The following is a 27710-nucleotide window of genomic DNA, read 5'->3' on the forward strand; positions in this document are numbered from 1 at the left end:
TTACTAGTTAATTAGAACAATTACAAATTCTATTGACTGATTAATAGGAATGATTAAACTATAATTAGGTGATCAGACTAATAAGAATTTAAAACCAAACATTCATTAAGAACAAAACTAAAGAATCTAGATAGAAACACAAATAAAAAAATCAGATTTAATGACCAATCACATGAAAAGTACTCGTTTAATATAGAACTGAAAATTATGGTTTTAGCCAGACATTGCTAAAATTTGATAAAAACTACTAGAATTAAGCATTAAACAACTAATCTTACTAATGTAATTAAAAGAGATGATCCACCCTCTTCAGGTATTCAGAAATCGGAGAAGAAACACCTCCAAAATCGTCTTTCCATCGTCTGGAACCTTAGGAGTCAACTAGGGTACAAATTCTCTTTACTGGATGTTATGTGGGTCTATTTATACGTCCACAAGAAAAAACGGAAATACATGTATAACACCCATAAAATTCTTGAAAATTTTTAAATTTTAAAATAAACCCCAAACCATCATTGTTTACGAATTGTTTTCAAAATAAGTTTCACATCAGAGAAATCCCAAAATCGTAAAACAAAATATGAGGAGGTGCACGATCACGCCTTCGCCTTCGCACGATCCTCTGAAGTACCTGAAAGATAATCCAAACTTGTAAGCCTAAAGCTTAGTGAGTTCCACCAAAATACCGATACATAAAAAAATCGTACAAATATAATAACATCATGTAATGGATCCACAACTTAATAGACTGGATTACCCCTGAGCCCACAGCATAAGTCTGGCTTGCTCCCTGGCCTGATCAGTCAATTGACTGAATACCACTAAGCCCTCAGTATGAGTTTGGCATGCCCTACCCAGCCTTCAGCTCATATCTGAAATGCTCATGAGTCCTCAATATGAGTCTGACATGCCCTCCCTAGCCCTCAACTTATATCTGGAATACTCTAAGGTTTGTTGGCTACATCACAAAGCAGTACTACCTCAACCCACCCACACAATATGTCAACATATAACATATAATATCATATACAAATAAACAGAAAATTCACAGGTAATCCTACATACCTACTAGACTAGCATATCAAGACTAGCATGCATATCTATATCATACTCAGCATATCGGCAATGTTAGATTATCAAACCAATGGGCCGGCCTTGGTGCCTTTGACCCGAAAGTACAGTGAGGAAAACTCACCTCACAAGTAGATTAACTTATAAGATCTAACTTTGATACTCAGCTCCCAACTCAAATGCCTACAACCACCTTGACCAATTTCATTAAAACCCCAAAATACCGAAAATGCCCTAAAAGGCCAACTTGGTCAACCATGGTCAAAGTCAAAGTCAAAGGCAAAGTCAACAATCCATGTTGGCCCAACTTGTCGAGTGCACCCACAAACTCGTCGAGTTTCATCAGTACTCAGAAAGTCTGGGAAAACCATATCCAACTCGCCGAGTTTGCTGGAAAACTTGTTGAGTTTCCCCAGCTTAACACATTCAGATGATTCTTTGATTCCAGGGAATCTAAGGCTCAGATCTAAACTCAAAATGTGTCTAAAAGGATAAACTTTCCAACTTTATCCTTTGGGGCTACTCCAAATGCTAAAAAAAACCTTTCCACAAGGCTTGAAAGCTCAAAGCCTTAATCATTAAGCACAAAATCCTTGAGATTTGGAACCCAACTTTTCCAGGAGAGATTCTAGCCTCGAAAATGTCCGAAAGGTTGGTGCTTTATAGACATGCATGTCCAATGCGTGTATTGGCCCCAAATGGGTCAAAAAGGGAAAATATGACCTATACTCCATGCATGACATCAAAGCTTGGTTAAAGACAAAGTCTAACCCACTATAAGGTCACCTTGACCTGGAGATTCATAAAGTTGCAAACTATATGAAGTCCATCATTTGCAAGATCCATGAATAAGGAGAAAAAGGGGGAAAATCAATATCTAGCCACATAGATAGATGAAAATCGGATCTTGAATACTTACAACGGTCCAAAAGAGTGCCAAACTGAAGATAAGAGATTAGCTTGCTAGGTCCTTGCTTCCTTCTTATAGCTTCTTCTCCTTTTTTCCAAAAGAACCACACTAAAACACAAAATGAGAGGGGAGGGTGATTAGGGTTCACTAGGGCCGCAAAAAGGGGTTTGGAGGTTGATAAAGGATCAACCTTAGGAACTTAAGGAGATTAAATAGGGTGCAAAACCCTAAATTTTAGGGTTTCTCATCCAGCTGCCAACTCGTCAAGTTTTCCTCACCAACTTGTCGAGTTGGTCCAAAAAGATATGCGACCCAAAAGCCTTCAACACATCGAGTTGAGGCCATCAACTCAAAGAGTTCCAAGGGAAACTTGTCTTTAAAATAATAAATCTCATACCTGGAAATCAGGATGCTACAACATGCGATCGCATAGGGCTAGGTTGTCATCACATATTTTTAAGAAAATGTGTCCCAGGCCTTTTTAATGAAGTAGGATGTTGTTTCCCATGCTTTTTTTGGCAAAGTTGTGATCGCATAGAGGGAAGTCACGATCGCATGTACATAGGTTGCGATCAGAAGTTTTGATTTTTTTTACTTTAGATGACTTCTATACGACTTTATTTAGACCTTGGGAAGCTTCATGGAAAACATGCGATCGCATTTTGGGCCATGAAATCGTAGATTTTGTCTTTTTCACAAACTTGAAAGTTCTCAAAAATTATGTCTAGTTTTCAGAACATTTTGAATCTTGTCAATTGGAGTTACAGTTCATGATATATGATCAAAATACTGACAAGGAGTCAAAGTTGTCAACAACACCCTCGAGCTTTAGATTGCAGATTCTATCTTCGTATGATTATTTCGATTGAATTCTTCTTGACCAAATAATATTTCAAGCATTCCTCAACATACTCCTTTAGTTCCAACTCCATCTAGGCTTCGAATATGCATCCAACTACTCCCAAAGCAATTCTCCACTCGAAATATCTGAGATTGACATAAAAATATGAGCAGTACGAGAATTCTAATAAAATACATGAGCTGCATAGTATTTAAATAAATGACATGCAAATATGAAAAATATGATGCTAAATGATAATAAAAAATACCCTAAAAGATGCATAAAATGGCATCTAACAAATATCCTCAAGTATCTGAAAAGAAATAAGGATATGTTCTTAGTGTATGGTGCACAAAAGAGTTGTGAGTTACAGGTTATTTAGATGCAAGTTTCCAAACTGACATGGATAACTGGTGTTCATAGGTTAGTTGGCTTTTGATGTTGAATGAAGGAGTTGTTACGTAGAAAAGTTCCAAGTAGAAGACGGTGGCAGACTCAACATGTGAGTCTAAGTATATTGTAGCATGTGTAGTAACAAAGGAGGCCACATGGTTAAAGAACTTCATCGAGGATCTTGGAGTTGTACCAAGAATCAAAGAGCCTATTGAGATTTATTGTGATAATGAGGGTGCAGTCGTCTTGACTAAAGAGCTCAAGGACCATGGTAATTCTAGACACATATTGAGAATGTACCATTATGTTCGACATAGAGTGGAAGACGGAGACATCATCACGAATAATGTATCATCTGAGGAGAATCATGTTGATCCATTCATGAAGCCACTATCAAAAAAGAAATATGATGGTCATGCTAGGACCATTAGCATGAGACTAGATAGTGATTTGATATAGTAGTATAGTTGTTAGTTTGAATTATTATGATACATATAACTGTATGAATTGTAACAATTTTAACATTTGTTTCATAATGACTTAATAAAGATCTTTTGTTGCTATCACAGTTTTGTTAATTCAAATATTATGTTTCGCTTTTGCATGTTTTGAACCTACTTCCAGAATATTTAATTATGTTCAAAAATCCACAGTCGGTCATACTCTCGGGAGTGAGTATTGTAATTTAAGACTGTCAAGAGTGTTAGTTGATTGGACCATATGATATTGGACATTTCATAAGAGATTACGCTAAAATTGCATGATTACTTGAAATGGGGATTTTAGATATTAGAACAACTCGTACATAGAGATTACTTTATGGATCTAGTCATGAGTAATTCTAAGATTATAATATCTTCTATTCTTCAAACTGAGATACATATGGGGTTTTGTTTGAAAAATTAGTTGTGCATTGGTGTGCTCCAACACTATCCGTAACTAGTGGTCATAAAGGGTATTTCCATGTATGATTAGACGAGTAGATAAAAACTATGTAATCAGAGTTTATTTGTTCATTCTTGTAACCAGGAAGCGATATGTATAGGCTCCTCGATGATTTGATGCTGAAATTTGAAGTGCTTGATCAAGCCTTAACTAAATTGATGTGTTCAACTTATTAGTCAGATGTAATGTCAGAAATTGTAAATTAGGAAACGTAATGTTGAACATTAAGATTGAACCATATCCATGTCTCACGTTCATAGAGATATCTAGAAAAGGGAATAAGTTGATCACTTGCCTAAGGGCAAATTTGATCAAAGTTAGGCAGTCGAATTAGATGACTACTCTCTACTGATTGTTAATGAAATATTTTGATCCTAGAGTTAACGACTTGTCTGAGTGGGAGGCTGTTGAAAATAGTGTCCATAGTCATTAACTGTTTTTATAATATTTCTAATAATAGTGGGGTCCTTTGGGTTGGCCTTATTATCCAAATAGCATAAGGAAATGGATATAAATAAGTTTTAAATTTATTAAGGAATTAATAAATTAATTATAAATTATTTTGATGATTAATTAAAAGGTTTTAATTCATTAAAGAGCTTGAATATTAATTAATCCAAACGATTAATTGAAATATTATAGAAGCTCTTGCAGAGCCTATATGGGACGGTTCTGAGAGCTCATTGGATAAGGATATGACAGGTTTGAATCAAATAAGGATTAACCCTAAAGTTTGAATCATTTTAGTATTCTATCTGCAACCTATAAATAGACTACTATGGGTCAAACCCTAGAGCTGGTTATTCACCTAGAAAGTGTCATCTCTCTCTCTCTCACTCTCTCTCTCTCTCTCTCTCTCCATATACAAATTCTTAACCTTTCTCCTAAGGGTTAGAGAATTTCATATAAACCCTAGTCTAGGGTTCCATCCTTTCGCTTTTGTTGTTGTGGGTATGACTTCATTAGAGGGGTGCTATGTTGGATCTTTCATACATGGCGACGAACTTCCAATCACAAGATCATAATCAACCAATCAAGAGGATAGTAATTCCATTATTTTGTTGATTTTTATAGTAATTTGCTAAAACTAGTAAACCTAGATTCTAGGGTGCATCTACCCACATGTAATCTTATGATTGCTTCCGCTACCTTAGATAGTGTATTTGATGCTTTAGAAACCCAATAGGCGTCTCTTATGTTGGCGACATAGACGTCTACAAGTCTCCCAATCTTAGCATATGGCTTCCAGATTTCTAATCTTCTAACACTGCCCGAAAGGTTTAAAAGGTAGAAAGGAGTAACTTCGCTTGTGCCCTTGAAGTTAGGTTTACGGGGGAGGGGCTTCCGACGTCGAACTTCTGTCCATTCGCCTTTCTTCTTTAACATGTCACCGGTAACCCTTAGTTTACCATGACGAGATGTTGATGACTCTTTCAAGGCTTTCATTCATTTTTCATTTTTTTAAAAGAATGGTCATTGAAACTAAAATGTTTTCGAAAATAACATAAAGCAAAAGAATATGCATAATGGTCATTCTATAGTATTTTAACGGAGCATTATAAACAATAATTGCTTCATGGAACTCTAATGCAAGATTTGGAAATCACATAAACCAACCATATGAATTTTCCAAAAAATTGAACCAAAAAAACACATTAAAAAGCAAACCACAGGTACCAAGTATATAATTTATTCTTCTTTTTATATATTTCAGTCATAGTTTTGCCAAGTAATGGTGTTTGTTGGTATGATGAGTACCGAGTACGTCGACTTTACAACATTACAAATTCACAATATGATATGAATAACAATTTATAAACAACAAAATAATTATATGTAAATCTAAGAAAATAAATTAATTAATTAAAACTAGGAACGACCACTTAATACAAACGATGTAATCAATTCGTTGAGTGAATTTGGAGCTTCGACATTTGCAGCGTGCCCTACGTCCTTAATTATCTTTAGCTTTGACTTCGGACCCAAGTGCCTAAGTAATGATTTTTACTTAATTATAAATAAATGAATAAATAATTTAAATTTTATATAAAAAAAAAACAAAACAAAACAAAACAAAATACCTATGTAGTTGATGTCCCAACTGAATCGGGAAGATATTGTCTTTCTCTCCCCATATTATAAGTGTTTCCTTCATCACCAAATACGTACTCTTAATTTATTATAAATGTACACTCAAAGTGAATATAAATTATCAATATATAAAAAAAACGTAATAAATAAAATTGGTAAAATAGAGTGGTTAAATAGCAATCCAAAATACATAAGGTTTTAGCATGCTCAAATTTGGTTGTGCCATAAACCTTTTTATTCATATTTTTTAAGAAAAAATGATAAAGATATTAACAAAAGTATTTTTTTTTTTTAAATAGCCATTTTCTTCTAAACTACACAAAACAATCAATAAATACATAATATGAAACTATTTTCTATATAGTATGAAATTATTCATATTAGTACTACTACGAAAGTAGATAAATTTAAAAATCATAAAATATAATAGTAAAGTCATTATCATAAGAAAATTATATCGATCACGCTACCATAAATATCGGATAAACATGTATCGTCAAATATTTGATCATAAATTTCTTTGAGTATTTTCTATAAACGTTTAAAACCCCCGGGCCCACATATAAAATCTTATTGAACTTGTATGTCATTGTATCGTGTCATCTACACATAACATTTGTCTTTTTTTTTCTTTTTTCTTTTTTACTTAAGAAAATTGTATTTGTATCCCAATAATTTAAGTTGTATTGTTGTAATGTCTATAATTAGTTTAAACATGCAATATTCAATTTTACGTTTTAATTATACAAAACTTATGTTGCTGATGTTGAATTTAAAAGCTTAATAAAATGGTCACATAGTATAAAAATAATTATATAAGTAATAAGAAAAGCTAAAAAAAGTGTCGTTAATACGTAATTTTATTTTGACTATATCTGTAAAAGCCAAAAATGTGTCGTATTTAATCGTAATTTGACTTTAATCTGAAAACGTCGTCGTTACTACGTAAACTAGTTTTGAAAAGTGAGAGTAAATTAAAAGTTGTATCCATGGCACCTGGGTAAGAACAGGAAGATGAGGATCAGGTTTCTTCGAAAGCAAATTCTCAATCAGTTCTTGTCTTTCCTTCCTCCATCTATCTGCCTGCAAATTTGGAATAATGATTGATCGATTATACTATAATTCTCCCTTCAATTCAAATCTAACCATAATAGAGATGAAAAGCTTAATTAAACACTTACAGCAATGAATCCACGAAGGAAGAAATCAGGAAACCACTTTCCAATATCAGATTTATACATAGACAATCTGCACAGCGTTCGTATTTCTTCTGGTTTCTCCGGTACCAAAATCTCCACCACATTCCGCCCTATCTTCTCCAGATACTCCGATTTCTGCTCCTCCGTATACACAATTCCACTGCTCACAATCACCACCTTCTCCACCATCTTCTCCTCCATCTCCGCCATCCGATACACCACAAATCCTCCGTAACTAATTCCATACACCGAGAATCTTTCAACTCCCAATTTCTTCATTCCATCGCACACGCACTTCGCCTGAAACTCCTCCGTACGCTCCGTCCTCGTCGAGTACGATTTGCCGAAAAACACTAGATCTGGTATGTAAACATTGAAATCACGAGTCAATTGAGCTACCTGCAATATGAATTGCCACTTGGAGTTACCGCCGTAGCCATGGACGAGAACGAGGTTTGGCTTGTTGCAGCGGCGGTGGTTCGCCGCCCATATGTGCATTGAGGTTTGGCAATCGTCGAGGTCGACGGTGCATGGGGAGAGATTACAGTAGGAATAGTAAACCGATAGGAGAGCTTCGGCGGCAACCATAGGAAGGCGTTTGATGCCGCCGTGGAGGGACAGGAGACGGCTGTGGAGCCGGAGAGATCGAATGGTAGAGAGCATGACTGAAACGTAAGATTAATGCGCAAGAATTTGGGAGGTTTTTGAATATATGGAGAAATATTTTTTTTGGTGTCGTGTCATTATCAGTGTATTTATCTGTAAATAAATATAAATAAGCATATGATAATATCCACGGATATATGTTCTGTCAAACTTCAATATTATAGAATGCACTTTAATTTTTGAAAACGAACATTAACTATTTATATTGCAAGTTTATAAATAAATAAATAAATAATCTGATTTTCCGAAATTTATATTTGACATATGGTAGAGGGTAACATGTTTAATAATTAAGTATTTAGTTTTAGGTTAATATTGAAATTGTTCCTTCGACTGGATATTCATTTAGTCACTATTTTTTTTAAATGTTTATAAATTCTCTTAACTTGTTTATTTTATGTATATCTAACTACGGTTAGGTATAAATAAGTCGAGCTATTCGTAAGTTATTCAAAATCAGCTGATTAAAAGTTCAATTTGGATCGAACGAAACAAATCCCGAGTTTTTATTGTGTTTCATTATTAAACGGATCTAGACAGTAAGCTCGACTCTGTTAGTGCATAATATAAATGATCCTTAACTTCAAAAGTAAATTGTCAACTAAAATACACTTTGCTTTTAACAAAAAAAACATCTTCAACATATTCTTATTATTATTTAAATTTATAAAGCTACAATTAAATATAACCATAATATTTTTATTAACAGTCAACTACAACGTCTGGAGTAAATTTGATTCATAAGAAAACATATGATGATACGATTTATAAAAACGATATGTGTACTTATTTAAGATTTGCGATTTGCTCATGAATATTGCCACAACTAATTTTTGTATGAAAATTAATCTAAGCTAAGCATAATTTTGATGACTAGTATGCAGTAATATATTACTTTAAACATTGCAGAAAGTGTAGATCTAGCAAAAAGACTTCATTTTTGGACCATGGTGAGTAAAAGTTTCCACCTTTTTGATTCTCTCTCCATTGATATGGGATTTATTGGATTTCTTGGTTGATTTCGAATTTAGGTAGGTTAGATGAGATAAAGTTTGTAACTTTTGGATCTGAAGTTTGATTTTGCATTGAGCTCCATGCATGGGATTTTGGTCTTATTTCTCCATTTTGACCAAGTTTGACTTCTAGACTTGCATTGGGCATGCATATATATGTGACAACCCGAAATTTCTCTTTTGTATAAGTCATTCAATTCAATCAGAATCAGACTCGTTTCTGCTATCTTTTAGCCTTGTTTAGGGTCTGTTTGAGCATTCTAAGCTTAGTACAATCAAGGTTTGGGTTCAGGGATGAGCTATTCTAGGTCATAATATAAGCATTCAGGCCAAACTCTCCTTCAAGAGGAGTGTATGGCCGTACACCCCCTCTTGGCCGTACACTCTCCCTATATAAGGAGTACTTAGCCATCTTTCACCACTTTACACACTTTCAAGTCTAGAACTTCGACTCTCTCTACCTTCATCAAGTGTTCATCAAGATCTCCACAAATCTAAGTGTTTTCCTTCCTTGAATAGTTGCTACATTGCTTTATCTAGTGGTGAATTCGTGTTTTCATATCATTAATTTCATCTTTGGCTAGATCTTCATCTTTCACCAAGAACACCAAGAACACACACTAGTTCTTGGAGGCTGTAAACCTTTTTCAAGCTTTAAAAGCGTAAGTATTCCATTCATAGCTTGTTATTCTTGAAAGATCTCTTGATTCAAGCCTTGATTCATCATGTTTCAACATCTTCTTCATCCCTTGAAGGGAGTACGGCCGTACACCTTCATGAGGTTGGTCGTACACACCTTAAAGGCCCTCCAAAGTGAGAGTTTAGCCCCTATCATCTAATTGGACATGCTAAACCTTTGCTTCTAGCCTTGATTCACCTTAAATCAACCAATTTTGCAAGAACATGATGGGTGTACGGCCGCACACCCCCTTGTGTGGCAACCCAAATTTATTGCCGTTACAAATCCTGTCTGCACTAACGGAATTCGTCGTTATATTTATTGTTTTCCGTGATGTTTGGAGTCGTCAATAAACAAATATCTAGTTATTTATATGTCCTGACATTATCATAAGTAATTATAACTTGTAAGTGTTAACCCCGTTTAACTAAATAGAGTTATATTACTTTTCAACTACTTCACCCGGGTAAAAAGTTTCAACCCCGTTAAACTTTAGCATCGGGTAGCCGTGTATCGGGTGCAATACCCGAGGCATATGAAATGAGAGTGAACATCATTTGAACACTCTTTTACCACTCATTCACTCTCTCTCACTACTTTCTCTCTCTAGACCCGAACCCGACTCCAAAACCGCGAATTCCGGCTTCCAAACGTAAGGGTTTCTTCCCTATCTTGCTCTAATCATAGTCCATAGCATTTAGAGGCCAAAAATCAAAGGATTTAGTAGATTAAAGGGAGTTTACGGCCTAGGAAGCCCCTTAGGCCGTAAACACCCAAAACATGGCCAAGTAACACATTTTTCTCTCCCATAAGCTTGTACAATAATTAGGGATATAGCCTAGATGAGTTGGGACATGAAAACATAAGCTTTTATGATCTAAAAAGGAGTTTACGGCCCAAGCTTGTGCTTAGGCCGTAAACACCAAATTTCTATGCCATATTTCCCCAAAAACTCATCTAAGGCATGTGGGAATTTAATTATGACCTAGAGGAATGTTTAAAACCATTAAACAACACCATTTAGAGACAAAAAGAGGAGTTTACGGCCAAGTCTAAGCTTCGGCCATAAACACCCAATAATTATGCCAAAATGTCCCCAAAACTCCACCTAAGGTCTTCAAAAATTTATCTAAGGTGTAGGGAAGTGTTTTGGACCATTTAAACATCCATTTTGAGGGATTAAATGGAGTTTACGGCCCAAGCACAAGCCTGGACCGTAAACTCCCCAAAATGTCACAAAATGAGGGTTTAAACCCTCCAAATTAGTCCAATACACTTGCTAGTAAATTAGGGAAGTGAAATAAGGCCTTAACTTGCAATTTTGGAGGAACACATGAGTTTACGGCCAAGCCTAGGGGGCTTACGGCCATAAACTACCAAGGAGTGGCCTTTGGGCCGTAAACTCCAAGGGAGTGAACTCATGGACTCCCCCGCAAACCCCTCTTGGCCTTATACCACTCCCGGGAACCCCTTCTAGGCCCTAAAACCCCGAATCAATGCTAGGATGCCTAAATACTTTAATGAAAAGCATAAAATGATTAATTTATTGTAAAATACATATTTCATATGACATTAGGGGCCTAAAAGGTGCACAAGTTGTTATTTGGTACAAAACGCTCAATCGACACTTTTACCTGATTTACCCGATTCACCCGATTTACGCGATTTCAGGTGAGTTCATACCCCTTTAATGAACCTTTCAAATGCTTTATATGTTTTTTTTTGGGGGGGGGATACAAGTCAATTATACATGTTTATGGAAATTCATACAAGTCATTTATTCATGTTACGGAAATTAATCACATGTGATTCACTATCCGTAGTTCAAATCACATGTGATTTACCACTATGCTTTATAAAAAGGATTTTCGTTTTCAAAACCATTTCGGATAAAAGATCAATTTTCTAAATATTCCCTTTTGACATGATTTTTATTAAATAAATTCCTTATAAAATGTAACCACACCAATATATTTATATAAATAAGGCTTGAAGGACTTAGGACCGATAGCTCGCCTTAATTCCTGTTCTTGTTTGATTGTGGGCTTAGGGTAGTTGTATCCGTCCGACTGTCGTTGATTTCTTACTTATATATCATATATATTAGTGTTGGATACGAGTATTCTCATTTCATTCAATGTTTAAACCACTAAATTGACAAGAATCATACGCACTAAGTTAACTATAATAGGTATAGTTAAGGCCACTATTACTCGCTATAGCTACTACTCTACACACTATGATACACTCTATAATTATACTATATACTAATACGAGAACATACTACGAGTATACAAAAGACTACTACGCTATAATACAAGAGAAAACACTAATCAAGAGATAACACACAAATCTACTACGAGATACTCTATTCGCTACGCACTACGCCCAGAGTCTTCTGGCAGAAAGACGACGCTATATGTATAGATCTATACGGGGCAGACGCTATTACATCCCGACTGTTAACTTCAGGCCGAGCCATACAGGCCCAGGGATGCCACTACTTCACTACACTGTGCATGACCGGGAAGGTCATGGGGTCCTCTATTACTCACACTATCAGTAACATACAAGAAATACACTATCACCACACTAAAATACTAATTAAGAGTTAAGTTAAAATCCCGAAGAAATCAAGTATCTAACACTATAGAAAGTTTGCACCACTATTATTGATTTCAGGCATAACCTACCATATTGCATTACTTATTGGAGACCCACTATTATACTGTTACAATGAATGTTTTCTTCAAAGATGAAAATTACATGTTTCTTAAAGGTTTTCACTTACACAGTGTTTCTGGAAAATATAGGATTTTCTACTACTTATGAATGTAAATTACAGCTTTTCATACTATCGGTTCTAATGCTTTTTATACAAAAACTCACACTAAACTCTTATGAACTCACCAGCTTTATGCTGATATTCATTTTCAAAACAACTTGTATCCTCAGGTCAAAGATAGACAGGTACAGGCGCGACATTTTGGAGAAGGTGGAGCATACAAGATCCATCTCTTATTTTTGTAATTACTTTTGGTGATTGTTAAACATTACAAAAACACACTTGTAATTAAACTCACTATGTAATGCAATGGTTGTATGTTTCTTGTTTTTACTATTATGCAATTGTGATGATACTATACATGACGTCCTCCACCCCGAAACGTATTCCACCGTTATCGGTTTTGGGGTGTGATACCTTGTATGGCCGTACACACCTCATAGGGCCGTAAACCCTCTTTGATGATCATTGTTGGCCTTAAACTTCCAAGAAAACTAAGCATGAGACCAAGAACACTTCCTTGATGCTTCTTAGGGCCTTAAAACACCTCAAAACACACACTTCTTCATGAGTGTACGGCCGTACACTCGTGGGCCATACACCCCTGGCCGTACACACGTCCCCTTGGTCGTACACTCCTCTTTGATCAATCATATGTGATTGTAGCACTTAGTTCAAGTGCTTCCTAGTCCCTTGGGTGTTTCCCTAGCATAATTAGTTGTTATATGCACTAATTTAGATACATCTATGTATTTAAATGATATTAGGATTCCGTTCAGTGCCATGTACAACAACCCAAGGGTCTTCACTTCCAGTTCATTAATTCAACGCTTACACACAAAAAACGGTGAGTTCATACCCCTATTCTTTTATGATTTTAAACGTTTTTAGGGGGGAATGCAAGCCAAACACAAATGATTTTGTGAACTAAAACAAATGGATTTCAATAAGTTTAAAACTTATGCAAATTAATTTAGTCCAACGATTTTTACACAATACATAGTTATCTTATCCCTTTTGTATTATGTGGAACATAAGGGACACATTACTGTTAAAAAAGTATATTGAATTGCATAGTTTTCAGAAACAATACACAAACCAAGCACAATACATTACAAACAAACTATAATGGGTATAGTTTGGGGTTTTCAATACACATTTATACGAATTCAAAGATATACATTACTACATCGGATTTCAAGAGTACATACCAAATAATTATTTAAGTATAATTATTTTTACTCTACAATACATACATCGAAATTCAAGTACAAAAGGAACATTACGTTATCATATTATTACTTGTAAAGTCGTTAATCTAATTGGGAGACATGTCATCGGACACTTGCAAACATAACAAAGTGGAGGACTACGTCCTCGGACACTTGCGAACATAAATAAGTGGAGGACTACCCTTATGAACCAGGGTCTCTTGTAGGGAGTGTGTTGATTTTCTGTATAGATCTATACGGGATTGAATACCCCGCACCTTGTTGCTAGCTACAGTAGGATTGTCAGGTCTATGGGTGACAAAGTCATAAATGATATTGGCGTCTGATTCACGTCATATCAGTCTAGTATGGTCATAAAACTCGCCAATAGATTGTAACGATATATTTACGTAGTAATATACTTCTCATGAACAATTGCTTTAATAACATAAGTATGGAAAATACTTGTGCCTTTCAGTTTCGGAGCAATTAAAGCAACAAAGCACATTCAAGGGAAAATGTAGGATTTTCCCAGACAAACATAAGTACCTTACAAATAATCAGAACAACATTCTATACAGTATTTACATTACTAGTGATAATTAAGGATTTTATACAAGAGTTTTCATACAAATCAAATAGAACTTTCTATACATAATGGTCGTAGCCAAGGTTTTCAAACAAGAACATACTATACAAAGGATTTTGTACAAGAATACACACACATACTATGATTGGTAGTAACCAGACATAATAACCAATATTTTTCCTATACTACAACAGGATACAATAACAAACATTCATAGTAATCTCTATAATTCCTTAGTTTGGGCATTAGGGCTAAGTATGGAGAATATTCGATAGACTATGGAATGTGTGGTTTCTGCTTCATTTCCTATTCCTTGTTTGGTTGTCGATTTAGGACAGATCCACATAATCAACTGTCTATTCAATATTGGTTTATACACGGCTAGCATGAAATAAGTGGTCATAGATGGAACTGATATTATCGCACTTTTACTAAAGAAAATATTGGATTTTCTTGAGAAGCATACACACATTTTTATTGATTCAAAGACAAGTTTTCAATACAAAAACATGCTTATGAACTCACCAGCTTTATGCTGATACTCTTTTCAAAACTGCTTGTAATCTCAGGAAATCAATAGACAGGTATTCCCGCAGCTGTTGAGAAGACGGAGCGTATATAGAGTCACGTCTTTTTTTGTTATGCTTATGATACATTCAAACTATGAAACAAGCAGATGTAAATATTTATGTATTAAATGTAACGGTTGTGTTTACTTTGATTACTATGATGCAATTGTTATGATATCACACATAACGTCCTCCACCCTCGAACGTTTCCGCCGTTTCGGTTTGGGGGTGTGGCATATTGGTATCAGAGCTATTGTTTATAGTGAACTAAGTATACCGAACTTTACATGGTATACAACTACAAACACTATGGGGCCGAAAGTGCTCTGAACTAAATGTATACTATTAAGATGTAAGTATTTTATACGAAGTATACAAGTATACATATGTACCAGAAAACAGAATCATGAGTAGAAAAAAACAAAAGTATTTGGATGTTGGACACTTCGGTTAAACTTGGATTGTTATGTAGTCATGTTTAGGGCCAATATAGCTTCATCAACTATATTTACTTGAGACATGACCAACATGCGTTTGGGAGTGACTGTGGTGTTGCAGCAGTCCTAAAACTTACCAAGCTTTATACAGCAAAGATATAGATAGAACAAAGCATACAACTTAAATTAATATTGGAGTAATTAATAAAAATCATTCCCATGTAGGTGTTATTAGTTTAGAATTCTATTAACTATCTCTTTCACCCCTATTCTCGCGTAGATATCATGGCTAGATTTCATCCTCCTGGAGATCTGTACTTCCCTAACCAAGGGAATGGAGGTTGGTTAGAGGCCGAACTGGAAGAGGAATTTGAGGAAGAAATGCATTAAGATGCTGACTCAGAGCCTGAAGTAGAGAATTTACCCCTTGTTGCTCCTATTCCAAATTCTAACCCCCGATCGGAGTTTCGAGGCCCAACACCTATGTGGGCTGAGAACTTGACTAGGTGGAGCCATGAGCAGGGTCAGCCGAACCGTATAATGGGGACCGCATCTTCTACAACCTAAGCGAAGGAGGCTCAGCAGACAGAGTCCTTCCCATCTTGGTTCGCCGAGTAGCTCGCAATGTTGAGATGGCAATGGCAGCAATTCACCGAACCGTGGAGCTTAATACAAATACAAACGCCAATACGAATCGTATTCATAATCTTGAAATTAATTATGGGAGAGCTATGAGAGATAATGAGTCTCTGCAGCAAGAGCTAGTTGTGATGCGAAGCGAAGTCATAGAGCTCCGAACACGCCAGACAGTTTATGACAGACTCCTGCTAGATGTGGAGTGTCAGTTAGCCGAACTGAGGGGCCGTCCGAGGAGTACCCATCGCCTATAGGAGATGCTCTACTCATCCTTTTTATTGGTTTAAGGAATAACTATCTTATATATGCTCTAAGTAGCACTTGTCTCCGTGAACATTCTAGTTTTGTAAAAACAGTTTCGCTAGTTCTTTAGCTATCAAGTTTTCTCTCAGTTGGTATATTATAGACTTGCTCCTAGGTCAAATTTTCTGAACCCTGTGTAATTTTAATACCAACTATAATGACAAAAAATCTTATTTTGGTTAAATATCGTCATTATCAAGTTATTTTAGTTCTGTAGCGTACAAACTAAGTAACTCTATCAAAACCTTATCACTATTTCACCTTTGAAATTTATAACTGAAATATGTCGTCTCGCAATCATGTCTTGTCAGAAATCCATTCAAGAAATAGTCATTTCAAATCCAAAACTCTATTTTTCATATAAACTTCCTTTATGGATAGTTATCTAAACTCTATAAAATTCGGATCATGATACTTTCGGAAACCGGTACAACTTAGCTTAAATAACACTCGTGCAATACCCACTTCCACAGAATACACTTCAAGAATGTTGTCAGAAACATTCAAGAAAATCCCTCAATGCGTAGGATTTATAAGTATGTTGGTGAGATGCAACTACCAATGACCATCGTTACTCACAAGATCGTTTCTTGTCATGCTACAGAACCATGTCTTCACAAGGAGGTAACCAACCAACTGGCGAAACACCAATTCTACATATAGACTCCACTACATTTCAAGCCGCGGTTACAGCCGCCGTCACAGCTGCCATGGTGCAATTCAATGCTAAAAACCCAGGTGAGAATGGAAACAACTTCAACAATTCAAACCAAGGACACCGACAAGGACCTAGTTATGATGATACTCTAGCTCACAAACCTAAGGATAATAAACGGAAGTTCTGGAACAAAAAGGAGCGCAAGGTATCTCAAAAACTGGCCAAGAGACTGCAACCTGTGACAACCCCTATAGCCACAACACCTGCCCTACCAGTACCAATGCCAGTACGACAGTATGCTGGAAACCTACCGAAATGCAAGAAATGCAATTTCCACCGCTTTGGAAAATGTTGCAAATTACATTGTAAGAACTGCAACAAACGGGGACACATCGCTCATTTCTGTAGAGTACCGGCACAACTAACCACTCAAATATTTGGCGTTGACCTAAGTTAGGTCTGTTACGTTTCGGCGAATCTGGACATTTCAAAAGAAATTGTCCAAAGACTAAAAATGGCGCAGAAGTCCGCTCTTATAGGACTCCAACTCAACACATCACTTCAGCTACCGATGCTGGCAAAATTCAAGTATGTTATGCATGTGGTGCAATGGGGCATTTCAAGAGAGGCTGTCCGACAAAGAGAAATGACGAAGGAAAAGGAGGAGTTTAACGTCACGACATATAAAACCAACGAGGGGTTCCTCTTCTTTTGAAATTTTGGTACGTCTTCTAAATAAAATCACTTTAAAAAAATTTAATCCAGTATAATATTAAATTTCAGGGAATTAAGAAGTAATTACAAATAACTCCCTCATCCGAACAAGTCACGACTTGCTTAAGAGAACCAAGGATTAGTATAGGTAAGTAAGATTAAGAGTAGCTAAAATTTTGCAGAATTAAAGTAAATAATTTTGTCTTAATCCCAGTTCCTTGCCTAGTTGTAAATCTTAGGCAGAGTCGCTCAGTCGACCGTCTTAATTATCTTAAATATACATAACCTGAATATGCCAAGCAACCATAGAAGTACCGTCAAGGATTTTAATATAAAGTATCCCCGCAAGTTATCAAAGCACTTTCACGACTATTATTCGTCTATTGTAGTACGATTTATGGCAGTGGTATTGTTGGGTCCATTATGTGTTGCGTCTTGGGCTCGGTCCTTAGCCCAGTTTTGTATCCGGATTAGGCCTGTCCATCCGTGATTTAATTACTAGGGTTTAGTATTTATAGATGCTTGCATGCATCTTTGTACGTAGTAGTTTAGTCGATCATTCAAAGCGATCATTGTTTTTTATCGATTGTAACCCTAAAAGCCTCTACAGTGGAAGGTCTTCATCGAGCTCTGCTGAGGCGTGAACCTATTGAATCATTCAGCTCATTATTGATTCATTCTCTTGTTTGTTATTTTGTTTGCATTATTCTGATTAACATGTGTAAGATCTAAATGATCAAAGAGTTTCTCAACTCATCAATTGGTATCAGAGGAGGAGGCTGTGTGATTCATACACATCTCTTCTGTCAAAGAAGTGATTAGGGTTTATTCCGCATTCATTGATATTTATTGAGCCGTCACTCGACAATTGATGTATCTCATTAATTATTAATCTTGCCCTAATATTACATATTACAAAGTCTAATCTTATAACAGGTTAAACGATCAAGCATGGACGATTCTCAATCCAATCCCATCAACATCTCTAACAGCATCGGATCAACAACCAAGATCCCAATTCTCTACACTCAAGACTATGAAGTGTGGACGCACCATTTTGAAGATTACGTTATTGGATCGGAAGATAACGAGTATCTGATATGGGAAGCAATCACAGTTGGCCCCTTCGCTCACTCAAACACTTCAAGAATCATTAAAACTCAGAAGGAGTACAATGATCTATTAAAAGATGTGAAGGACGTCTCTCAGGACGAAAATGAGAAGTTCCAATGCAACATTAAGGCATTGAGACTAATTCGATTCGCCCTTCACTCCGACACGTTTCGGTTAGTAAGTTCATGTGGTACAGCAAAGGAAATTTGGGATCGGCTGCGAGAGCTGTATTCCATAGATGAAGATCCGGAGCACTCGATTCAGACCCTACTTCTCTCCGAATTTGGAGAGTTCAAGAAGAAGCCAGAGGAGGTTGTTACACAAACGTTCGATCGGTTCAATCATCTTCTCAATAAGATGATAAAGCATGACATAGAAAGAAAGCTCATCGAACAGAAGGTCACTTTCTTAAATGGCCTAAGACCCGAATGGAGGGCGGTTGTGTCGACGGTTAAAGCACATGCGCAGTTCAAATCATATTCTTTGGCAAAACTTGTGGGGATTCTTAAATCCCAGGAAAAGATTGTGCTGCAAGAGAAGAGCGTGGTTTCAAACTTCGGGTCTTTGGCCCTTCTGTCTAAAGGTAAGAGCGCAGCAACAGAAGAAGAAGATCCGAATCTGGGAGACTACGATCTGACATCTGAAGATTATGCAATGATGGTGTCAAATCCCAGGAGGTTCATCAAGAAGAAGTTCCCTACCAACAAGAACCGAAATTGGCAGGGAAGCTACAGCTCTGAAAAAGAGAAAGAGGAGTCGAAGGTTGAAGAACCAAAGAAAGAAGCAAAGGGTGAAGCTAATTCTAGTGTCAGCTGTTTTTACTGTGGAGGGAAAAATCACTACGCAAAAGATTGTGTGTTGTAGAAAATGGAAGAGAAAGATGAGGAGAAGGATGAAGAAGCAAGTCTCCTGAAAAGACTAGAGGAGATTAAAAGGAAGAAATTTGCTACTAATTCCTCTATGAATGCTCTAGTCGTGCAGGGTTCGGTAGATGATGATGAGTTCGGTGGTGTACAGGTGTGGTCGACCGACTCAGAAGATGATGAAGTGAGAAAGCCTACTCATGGAAAAGCTTATGTGGCGAAGAGTGATGATGCTAGTGGAAGATGTTTGATGGTGACAGATGTATCCTAGATGAGGGGATACAACACTGATGGTGGAAACGAAGTGGCTAAGGAGCGAGAGGACGTGTGCTTTACAGCGAAGCCTCTCAGTGTGCAGATCAGTGAACTTGATAAACTGATCAAGAAGGTACAATCCATTTTTGTTTCGTTTAAAATTCCACAAACATCATATGAAAAAGAATTAAATAGCTAGAATTCAAGAATTTCAAATCTAGATAGTTGTTTAACTCAAACACGAGTCACGAATTCTAATCTGACTAACCAAATGAGCAGGGTGTCATCCAAGAGTGAGGAGCGAAGAATGTGGATTGAGCAGAAGGAGTTGGAGCTGGTTAAGTCTAGGGATGAAAATATCTATTTGCAAAGAGACAATCTTAAGTTGTTAAAACAGAGAAATGTTTTTTGTTTGATTGCAAAAAGACTTTATACTAACATTACACAACTGCATTTAAACTGTGAAATAGGCCAGAAAATACATCGCATGATTTTGCCCTTCCTTGAGCTAAAGGAGGATGAAATCGATGTCGAAGCATACAACTGTGAAAGTGTTGTATCTTCAGATGATGTAAATCCCACTTATAAGTTTGGTCTGGACAAAATTGAATCGTTTATAAAGTCCAAAGACCATAAGGACATGCTTAAGAACCTTTTGGATGAAAATGATAGGTTGAAACTCAGAGCCGAAACTAAACAAAAATTTGACTCATTGAGTACCAAATTAAGTTCAGAAAATAAAATTAATGTTGAAAATGCATCTGAACTTAATGAGGACGATGACATGAGTGAAATCTTTGTACAGGATGAGGTTGGCTATTCATAGTTTATTAGGAGCGAACCTGAAAACCACAAAAACTTGATTTCTGAAAATTCTGTGGAATTCGCTCGTATGTCCAAAAATAAGTCCCCAATCCTTAAAGAAAAGGTTGTTGTATACCAAAAGGTAAGAACCACTCCAAATCAGGTTTATAAGGTCACAGGAGTAACCGAACATCAGACAGCCAATTCACTGCATTGGTGAATGAAGATAATGCAGATGGTTGTGATGAGTTTTTCTGGCTTGCACCGATAGACAACGCAGATGAAACAGTTGGTTTGTCGGAGCGAACATCATGGAAGGTCAAAGGTAGATATATGGAAGAACCACTTAATAAACCTACCAACATTGACGTGCCCAGTAGCAGTGGCACAAAAGAGGCTCCAGTGGAATACGTCTGCTCAACAAGCGAAACCTCTTCCATGGAAAGTGAATCTATTGTTCAGAAGCCGAAACAGAAGGCAAATATTCACAGACAACTGAAATAGGTGAACAATCAAAAGCAGCAGAGGAATCTGAGATACAAGAAAAATCTCTCAGAGCGAAAGCAATTTTGGCACTCCCAAAATCGTCACTATACTCACTTTGATAGAAACTCCAAGCCAAAAGGAGAAGAGAATAAGGATAAAAGGAGCTTTGGTCTGTTGGATCAAAAGAACCAAAAGAAGACTTTCGGGCCACAGAAAGAACAAGACAGGAAGGATAGGTTCGGTCCTGAAAGTAACAACAACCGAAAGCCTGGTTTTAGTCCACCAAACAACAACAGACAAAGACCAGGGTACAGTCCATCAAGCTTTTACAGTAGAAGACCCAGTTTCGGTCCAGCAAACCACAACAACCGAAAAGCCAGTTTCAGTCCATCAACAAATAGCAACCGAAGGTCCAGGTTCGGTCCCTCAAATGATCACAACCGAAAGGGTCATTTTGAACCTCAAGTCAGGAAAGATTGTCATTCTAATTTCTATTCCTCTAATGCTTCTCGTTCCCATTCTTCTTCTAAGCCTAATTCTTGTCCTACACGAAGCTGACAATCGACGAAGGATTTGAAAGGAAAAAGTAAGATTTCCTCAGCAAATGAAGACCGAAAGCAAGCTAAAGTCCAAACTCCTAAACCTAAATCCAAAACACTTGAATCTAACTCCAATAAAATCAAAGTGTTTACTATTAAGAGGAAAGATAAAACAACATGAACAAAACGAACTTATCTTGTTGATGCTTCTCTTACTATTCCTGTTTCTGTAAAAGGCTCATGAGGACCCAAGAAACTTTGGGTTCCTAAATCTGTTTAATTTTTGCAGGTTATAAGTGATGAGCAGTTCGACGAAGAATGGTACATAGATAGTGGCTGCTCACGTCACATGACAGGAAGGAAGGAAGAGCTAAGGGAGTTTCGGTCCCTTCAAAACGGTGGTAACGTCAAGTTTGGTAACAACTCCTATGGAACGATAAAGGGTTATGGGATGACAACCAATGGAGACTTTACAATCAGGAAGGTGGCTTATGTAGAGGGGTTGCAGCATAACCTCATCAGTGTGTCTCAACTAGTGGGAGGTACAGTTCTCAAAGTCTCGTTCGATGACGAAGGTTCAGAGATAATAGAGAAGAAATCCAACAAGGTTATTCTCAAGTCAGAACGAAAAGGTGAAATGTTCCCTCTGAATCTCAACCCAATCAAAGGGAATCTAGCCATATGTCTATTGTCTAAAGCCCATTCAGACGAAAGTTGCTTGTGGCATCGAAGGCTCTCACACCTCAACTTCAAAGACATCAACAAGCTAGTCATCGGCGATCATGTTCGGGGTCTTCCACTACTTAAGTTCGATCGAGAACACTTATGTGATGCTTGTGAAATGGGGAAACAAAGTCGCCAAAGTCACCCAACAACCATAAACACCAAAGTTGTTGAACCACTTGAGTTGCTTCACATCGACTTATGTGGTCCATCATCAATCGAGAGAATTGGCGGTAACAAGTACATCCTTGTTATTGTTGATGACTTCTCACGGTTTACTTGGGTGTTCTTTGTAAAGCACAAATCTGAGGCGACTCCCAAGCTGATGATCTTTATCAAGCAGATCAAAGTGCAACTGAGAAAAGTCGTTCAAAACATCAGGAGCGACAATGGACTGGAATTCAAGAACAAAGAATTCGAAGATTTCTTAGCAGAAAAAGGCACCAGTCACAATTTCTCAGCCCCCTATACACCTCAACAGAACAAAATTGTCGAAAGGCGAAACCGATCCCTGTGTGAGGCGGCCCGAACTATGCTGAGTTTTACCTCCCTTCCTCTATATTTCTGGGCAGACGCCATTGCTGCAGCTTGTTTCACTCAAAACAGATCTTATCTCAACAAGCGTTTCTCTCTCACCCCCTATGAAATTCTTAACAACAGGAAGCCGAATGTCAAGTTCTTTCATGTGTTCGACTCGAGGTGCTTCATTTTCAACTCCAAAGGGCATCGCAACAAATTCGATGTCAAAGCCGATGAAGGCATATTTCTGGGATATTCTCTTACTTCAAAGGCGTACAGGGTTCTGAATAAGCGTTTTAAACGAATTGAAGAAACCTATTATGTAATGTTTGATGACAATTATGTCAAGAAGTTGAAGTCTACCGAAGGGACAATTGGAGAGATTTTCTCTCAAACCGGTCAGGTCACAGCCTCAATCACCAATTTTTTTGACCAGTTCATGGATTTATTTGATGAACCTGAGAAGGCTATTCACTCTGAAGCCATGGCAGCAGACAACAAGGTGGATCACCTTAAGAAGATTATCGAAGACGCAACCAAACAAATGGCAGAAGAAGAACCGGTTAGAAATGAACCTCCTCAGAGCAATACTTCAATCGAGGGAGAGAATCACTTCTCTTCAGATCAACAAGACTCACATATCCAGGGGAGGATCCATCATTTTCAATCGATGATAATGATCATGGCCAGGGGGAGAATCCAATCTTTGACGGAACCAAAAGCCCAGCCAGAACCGAAAGCCCGGTTGCACCCGAAAGTCTTGTAGCAACCAAAAGTATGGAACAGCCCGAAGGCCCAGTAGAAGAAGGATTTTCTGGTTCACATCCAAATGTTTCATCATCTGTCGAGGGGGAGAATTCCAATATGCATTATGATGATGATATTCAATCAGAATTGGAAGAAGTGGTAAATGCTGAATTGGATCCCTCTTATGATCCAAATTATCCTCCTCTCACCAAATGGACCAGAGATCATCCTGTATCTCAAATAGTGGGTGATGCATCAGAAAAGGTTCTAACTCGATCACAACTGAAGGCGAAGCAAACTGCTCTATTCTCTAAAGTAGAATTCTGCATGTTTAATTCATTCATCTCCAAAATAGAGCCGAAGACCGTCAATACTGCTCTCGATCATTCTGATTGGGTTCAGGCAATGCAAGACGAACTCAATGAGTTCGAAAGAAATAAGGTCTGGAGACTTATTCCAACACCAAAAGATGCCTCGGTTGTCGGTCTCAAATGGGTGTTCAGAAACAAAATGGACAAGGAGGGAAATGTGATCCGGAATAAGGCTCGGCTAGTGGTGAAAGGATATTGCCAGGAAAGAAGGCCAGAAATGTCTGTTCGCTTTGGCTGACAAACATCTTTACACCACTTCGTGTCTGGAGCATGTTCTGGGGATCATCAATCGATGTAAGCAAAATTCTGAAGATGATAAGAAATACTTCAATGACATGGTCCATTGGTATATTCATTTCCGACGAACTCTTCTTGCCCTCATTCCTTGCCTGTTCCAAACCACGAAGAAGGTTGATGTAGCAGGATCCAGTAAGCCAAAGTAGAGTCTCGCCCCAATTGACGCAAAGGGGGGGATTGTTGGGTCCATTATGTGTTGCGTCTTGGGCTCGGTCCTTAGCCCAGTTTTGTATCCGGATTGGGCCTGTCCATCCATGATTTAATTATTAGGGTTTAGTATTTATAGATGCTTGCATGCATCTTTGTACGTAGCAGTTTAGTCGATCATTCAAAGTGATCATTGTTTTTTTATCGATTGTAACCCTAAAAGCCTCTACAGTGGAAGTTCTTCATCGAGCTCTGCTGAGGCGTGAATCTATTGAATCATTTAGCTCATTATTGATTCATTCTCTTGTTTGTTATTTTGTTTGCATTATTCTGATTAACCTGTGTAAGATCTAAACGATCAAAGAGTTTTTCAATTCATCAGGTATTATCAAGAAAAGCACTAAAAAAGCTTAAACAGAATACACCGTCCAGCACACTTGGAATACATCACCATTATAATAGGAATTCCCTTTCAAATCAACTCAACACTTTTTCTTTTAGAGAGAGTTCTGCATAGTCATTAACGTGAATAGGTGTGGTCCTCACCATACCAATTTTCATGTGTTATGAAAGCCCATCGCTTTAACCAACTGATGAACAAAACCCTCGTCACTCATAACGACAATTCAACCCAGACCTCAAAATTATCCTTTATATTCTAAAACCCAAAGTGCACATGAGAAGAGTACTAAGACTTCCGAAACTTTGACGGCATATATCCGCCAAATCTTTTAGAATCACCACCCTTTCCACAGACCAAGTTCAAACATAGAGACTAATACGAATCTACGCTTTTGTGATAGTTCGTCTGCATGGTATGTCAGTATCCAGCAAAAAGGTTGCACCGTTCGAATCTCCTTATGGTCGTAAGTACAAGTTTCATATGTACTGGGCTGAGGTGGGTGACACTCAGCTATCTAAAGGGGCAAGTTCCAAGCAGTACTCGCACAAACCCAGGAGTCAGCCGTGAAACCACTGGAAAAGATAGTAGGAATCCGGAAACGACTAAAGACTTAGAGAGAGTGACAAAGGAGTTATGCCAACAAAAGACGAAAACCCTTGAAGTTCCAGGTCGGTGACCACGTTCTATTGAAGGTCTCACCCTAGAAAGGCAAAATATGCTTTGGAAAGCATGGAAGGCTGAATCCGAGATACATAGGACCATTTGAGATATTTACTAGGATCGGTCCTATAGCATACAAATTTTGTTACCCCAAGGTCATAGCAACATTCACCTTGACTTTCACATGTCGAACCTTAAAAAGTATCTATCTGACGAAACCCTTGTGATCCCTCTCAATGAAATCGAGATCAACGAGAATCTTAACTTCGTGGAAGAACCAGTCGAAATCATGGATCGAGAAATCAAAAGAACGAAACGAAGTCGCATACCAATAGTAAAGGTTCCCTAGAATTCCAGGCGGGGACCTGAATTCACTTGGGAGCGAGAAGATCAGATGAATTAGAAATATCTGCATCATTTTCCAAGTCCGTGATTTGTATTCTATATTTGAATTTCGGGACAAAATTCCCTCTATCGGGGGAATGATGTGACAACCCAAAATTTCTCTTTTGTATAAGTCATTCAATTCAATCAGAATCAGACTCGTTTCTGCTATCTTTTACCCTTGTTTAGGGTCTGTTTGAGCGTTCTAAACATAGTACAATCAAGTTTTGGGTTCAGGGATGAGTTATTCTAAGTCATAATATAAGTATTCGGGCCAAACACTCCTTCACGAGGAGTGTACGGCCGTACACATGGGTGTACGGCCGTATACATGGGTGTACGGCCGTACACCCCCTCATGGTCGTACACTCTCCCTATATAAGGAGTACTTAGCCATCTTTCACCACTTGATTCATCATGTTTCAACATGTTCTTCATCTCTTGAAGGGAGTACGGATGTACACCTTTATAAGGTTGGCCGTACACACCTTAAAGGCCCTCCAAAGTGAGAGTTTAGCCCCTATCATCTAATTGGACATGCTAAACCTTTGATTCTAGCCTTGATTTACCTTAAAATCGACCAATTTTGCAAGCACGTGATGGGTGTACGGCCGAACACCCCTTTGTACGGCCGTACACACCTCATAGGGCCGTAAACCCTCTTTGATGATCATTGTTGGCCTTAAACTTCCGACAAAACTAAGCATGAGACCAAGAACACTTCCTTGATGCTTCTTAGGGCATTAAAACACCTTGAAACGCACACTTCTTCATGAGTGTACGGCCATACACTCGTGGGCGGTACACTCCTGGCCATACACACGTCCCCTTGGCCATACACTCCCCTTTGATCAATCATATGTGATTGTAGCACTTAATTCAAGTGCTTCCTAGTCCCTTGGGTGTTTCCCTAGCATAATTAGTTGTTATATGCACTAATTTAGATACATATATGTATTTAAATGATATTAGGATTGCATTAAGTGCCATGTACAACAACTCAAGGGTCTTCACTTCCAGTTCATTAATTCAACGCTTACACACAACTAACGGTGAGTTCATACCTCTATGCTTTTATGATTTTAAACGTTTTCAGGGGGAATACAAGCCAAACACAAATGATTTTGTGAACTAAAACAAAAGGATTTCAATAAGTTTAAAACTTATGCAAATTGATTTTGTCCAACGATTTTTACACAATACATAGTTATCTTATCCCTTTTGTATTATGTGGACCATAAGGGACACATTACTATGAAACAAATATATTGAATTGCATAGCTTTCAGAAACAATACACAAACCAAGTACAACACATTACAAGCAAACTATAATGGGTATAGTTTGGGGTTTTCAATAGACAGTTATACGAATTCAGAGATATACATTACTACATTCAGATTTCAAGAGTACATACCAAATAATAATTTAAGTATAATTATTTTTACTCTACAATACATACATCGAAATTCAAGTACAAAAGGAACATGACGTTATCATATTATTACTTGTAAAGTCGTTAATCTAATTGGGAGACATGTCCTCGGACACTTGCAAACATAACAAAGTGGAGGACTACGTCCTCGGACACTTGCGAACATAACTAAGTGGATGACTACCCTTATGAACCAGAGTCTCTTATAGGGAGTGCGTTGATTTTGTGTATAGATCTATATGGGGTTGACAACCT

The 27710-nt window shown here is 37.4% G+C and overlaps 1 protein-coding gene across 1 annotated transcript; it reads right to left on the reverse strand.

Annotated features, from left to right (window-relative positions):
• Window positions 1–5841: 5841 nt before the first annotated feature.
• LOC111921368 (uncharacterized) lies at window positions 5842–8164 on the reverse strand. Its single transcript, XM_023916922.3, has 4 exons — window positions 7433–8164; window positions 7248–7334; window positions 6242–6309; window positions 5842–6150 (listed from the first exon to the last, which is right to left on the reverse strand). The coding sequence occupies exons 1-4, from the start codon at window positions 8111–8113 to the stop codon at window positions 6030–6032; spliced, it is 957 nt and encodes a 318-aa protein (XP_023772690.1). The 5' UTR covers window positions 8114–8164; the 3' UTR covers window positions 5842–6029.
• Window positions 8165–27710: the final 19546 nt, after the last annotated feature.

This window comes from Lactuca sativa, chromosome 4 (genome assembly GCF_002870075.4).
Source record: "Lactuca sativa cultivar Salinas chromosome 4, Lsat_Salinas_v11, whole genome shotgun sequence".
NCBI classification, from domain to species: Eukaryota; Viridiplantae; Streptophyta; class Magnoliopsida; order Asterales; family Asteraceae; genus Lactuca; species Lactuca sativa.

Bases quoted from the DNA above. Each gene is read 5' to 3' on its own strand.
- LOC111921368 (XM_023916922.3), bottom strand. From the start codon at position 8,113: ATGCTCTCTACCATTCGATCTCTCCGGCTCCACAGCCGTCTCCTGTCC. The intron at 7,335-7,432 runs GTAAGTGTTTAA...CCAAATTTGCAG, and splicing joins TCCTTCGTGGATTCATTGCT to GCAGATAGATGGAGGAAGGA. The intron at 6,151-6,241 runs GTATTTTGTTTT...ATCATTACTTAG, and splicing joins TTGGGACATCAACTACATAG to GCACTTGGGTCCGAAGTCAA.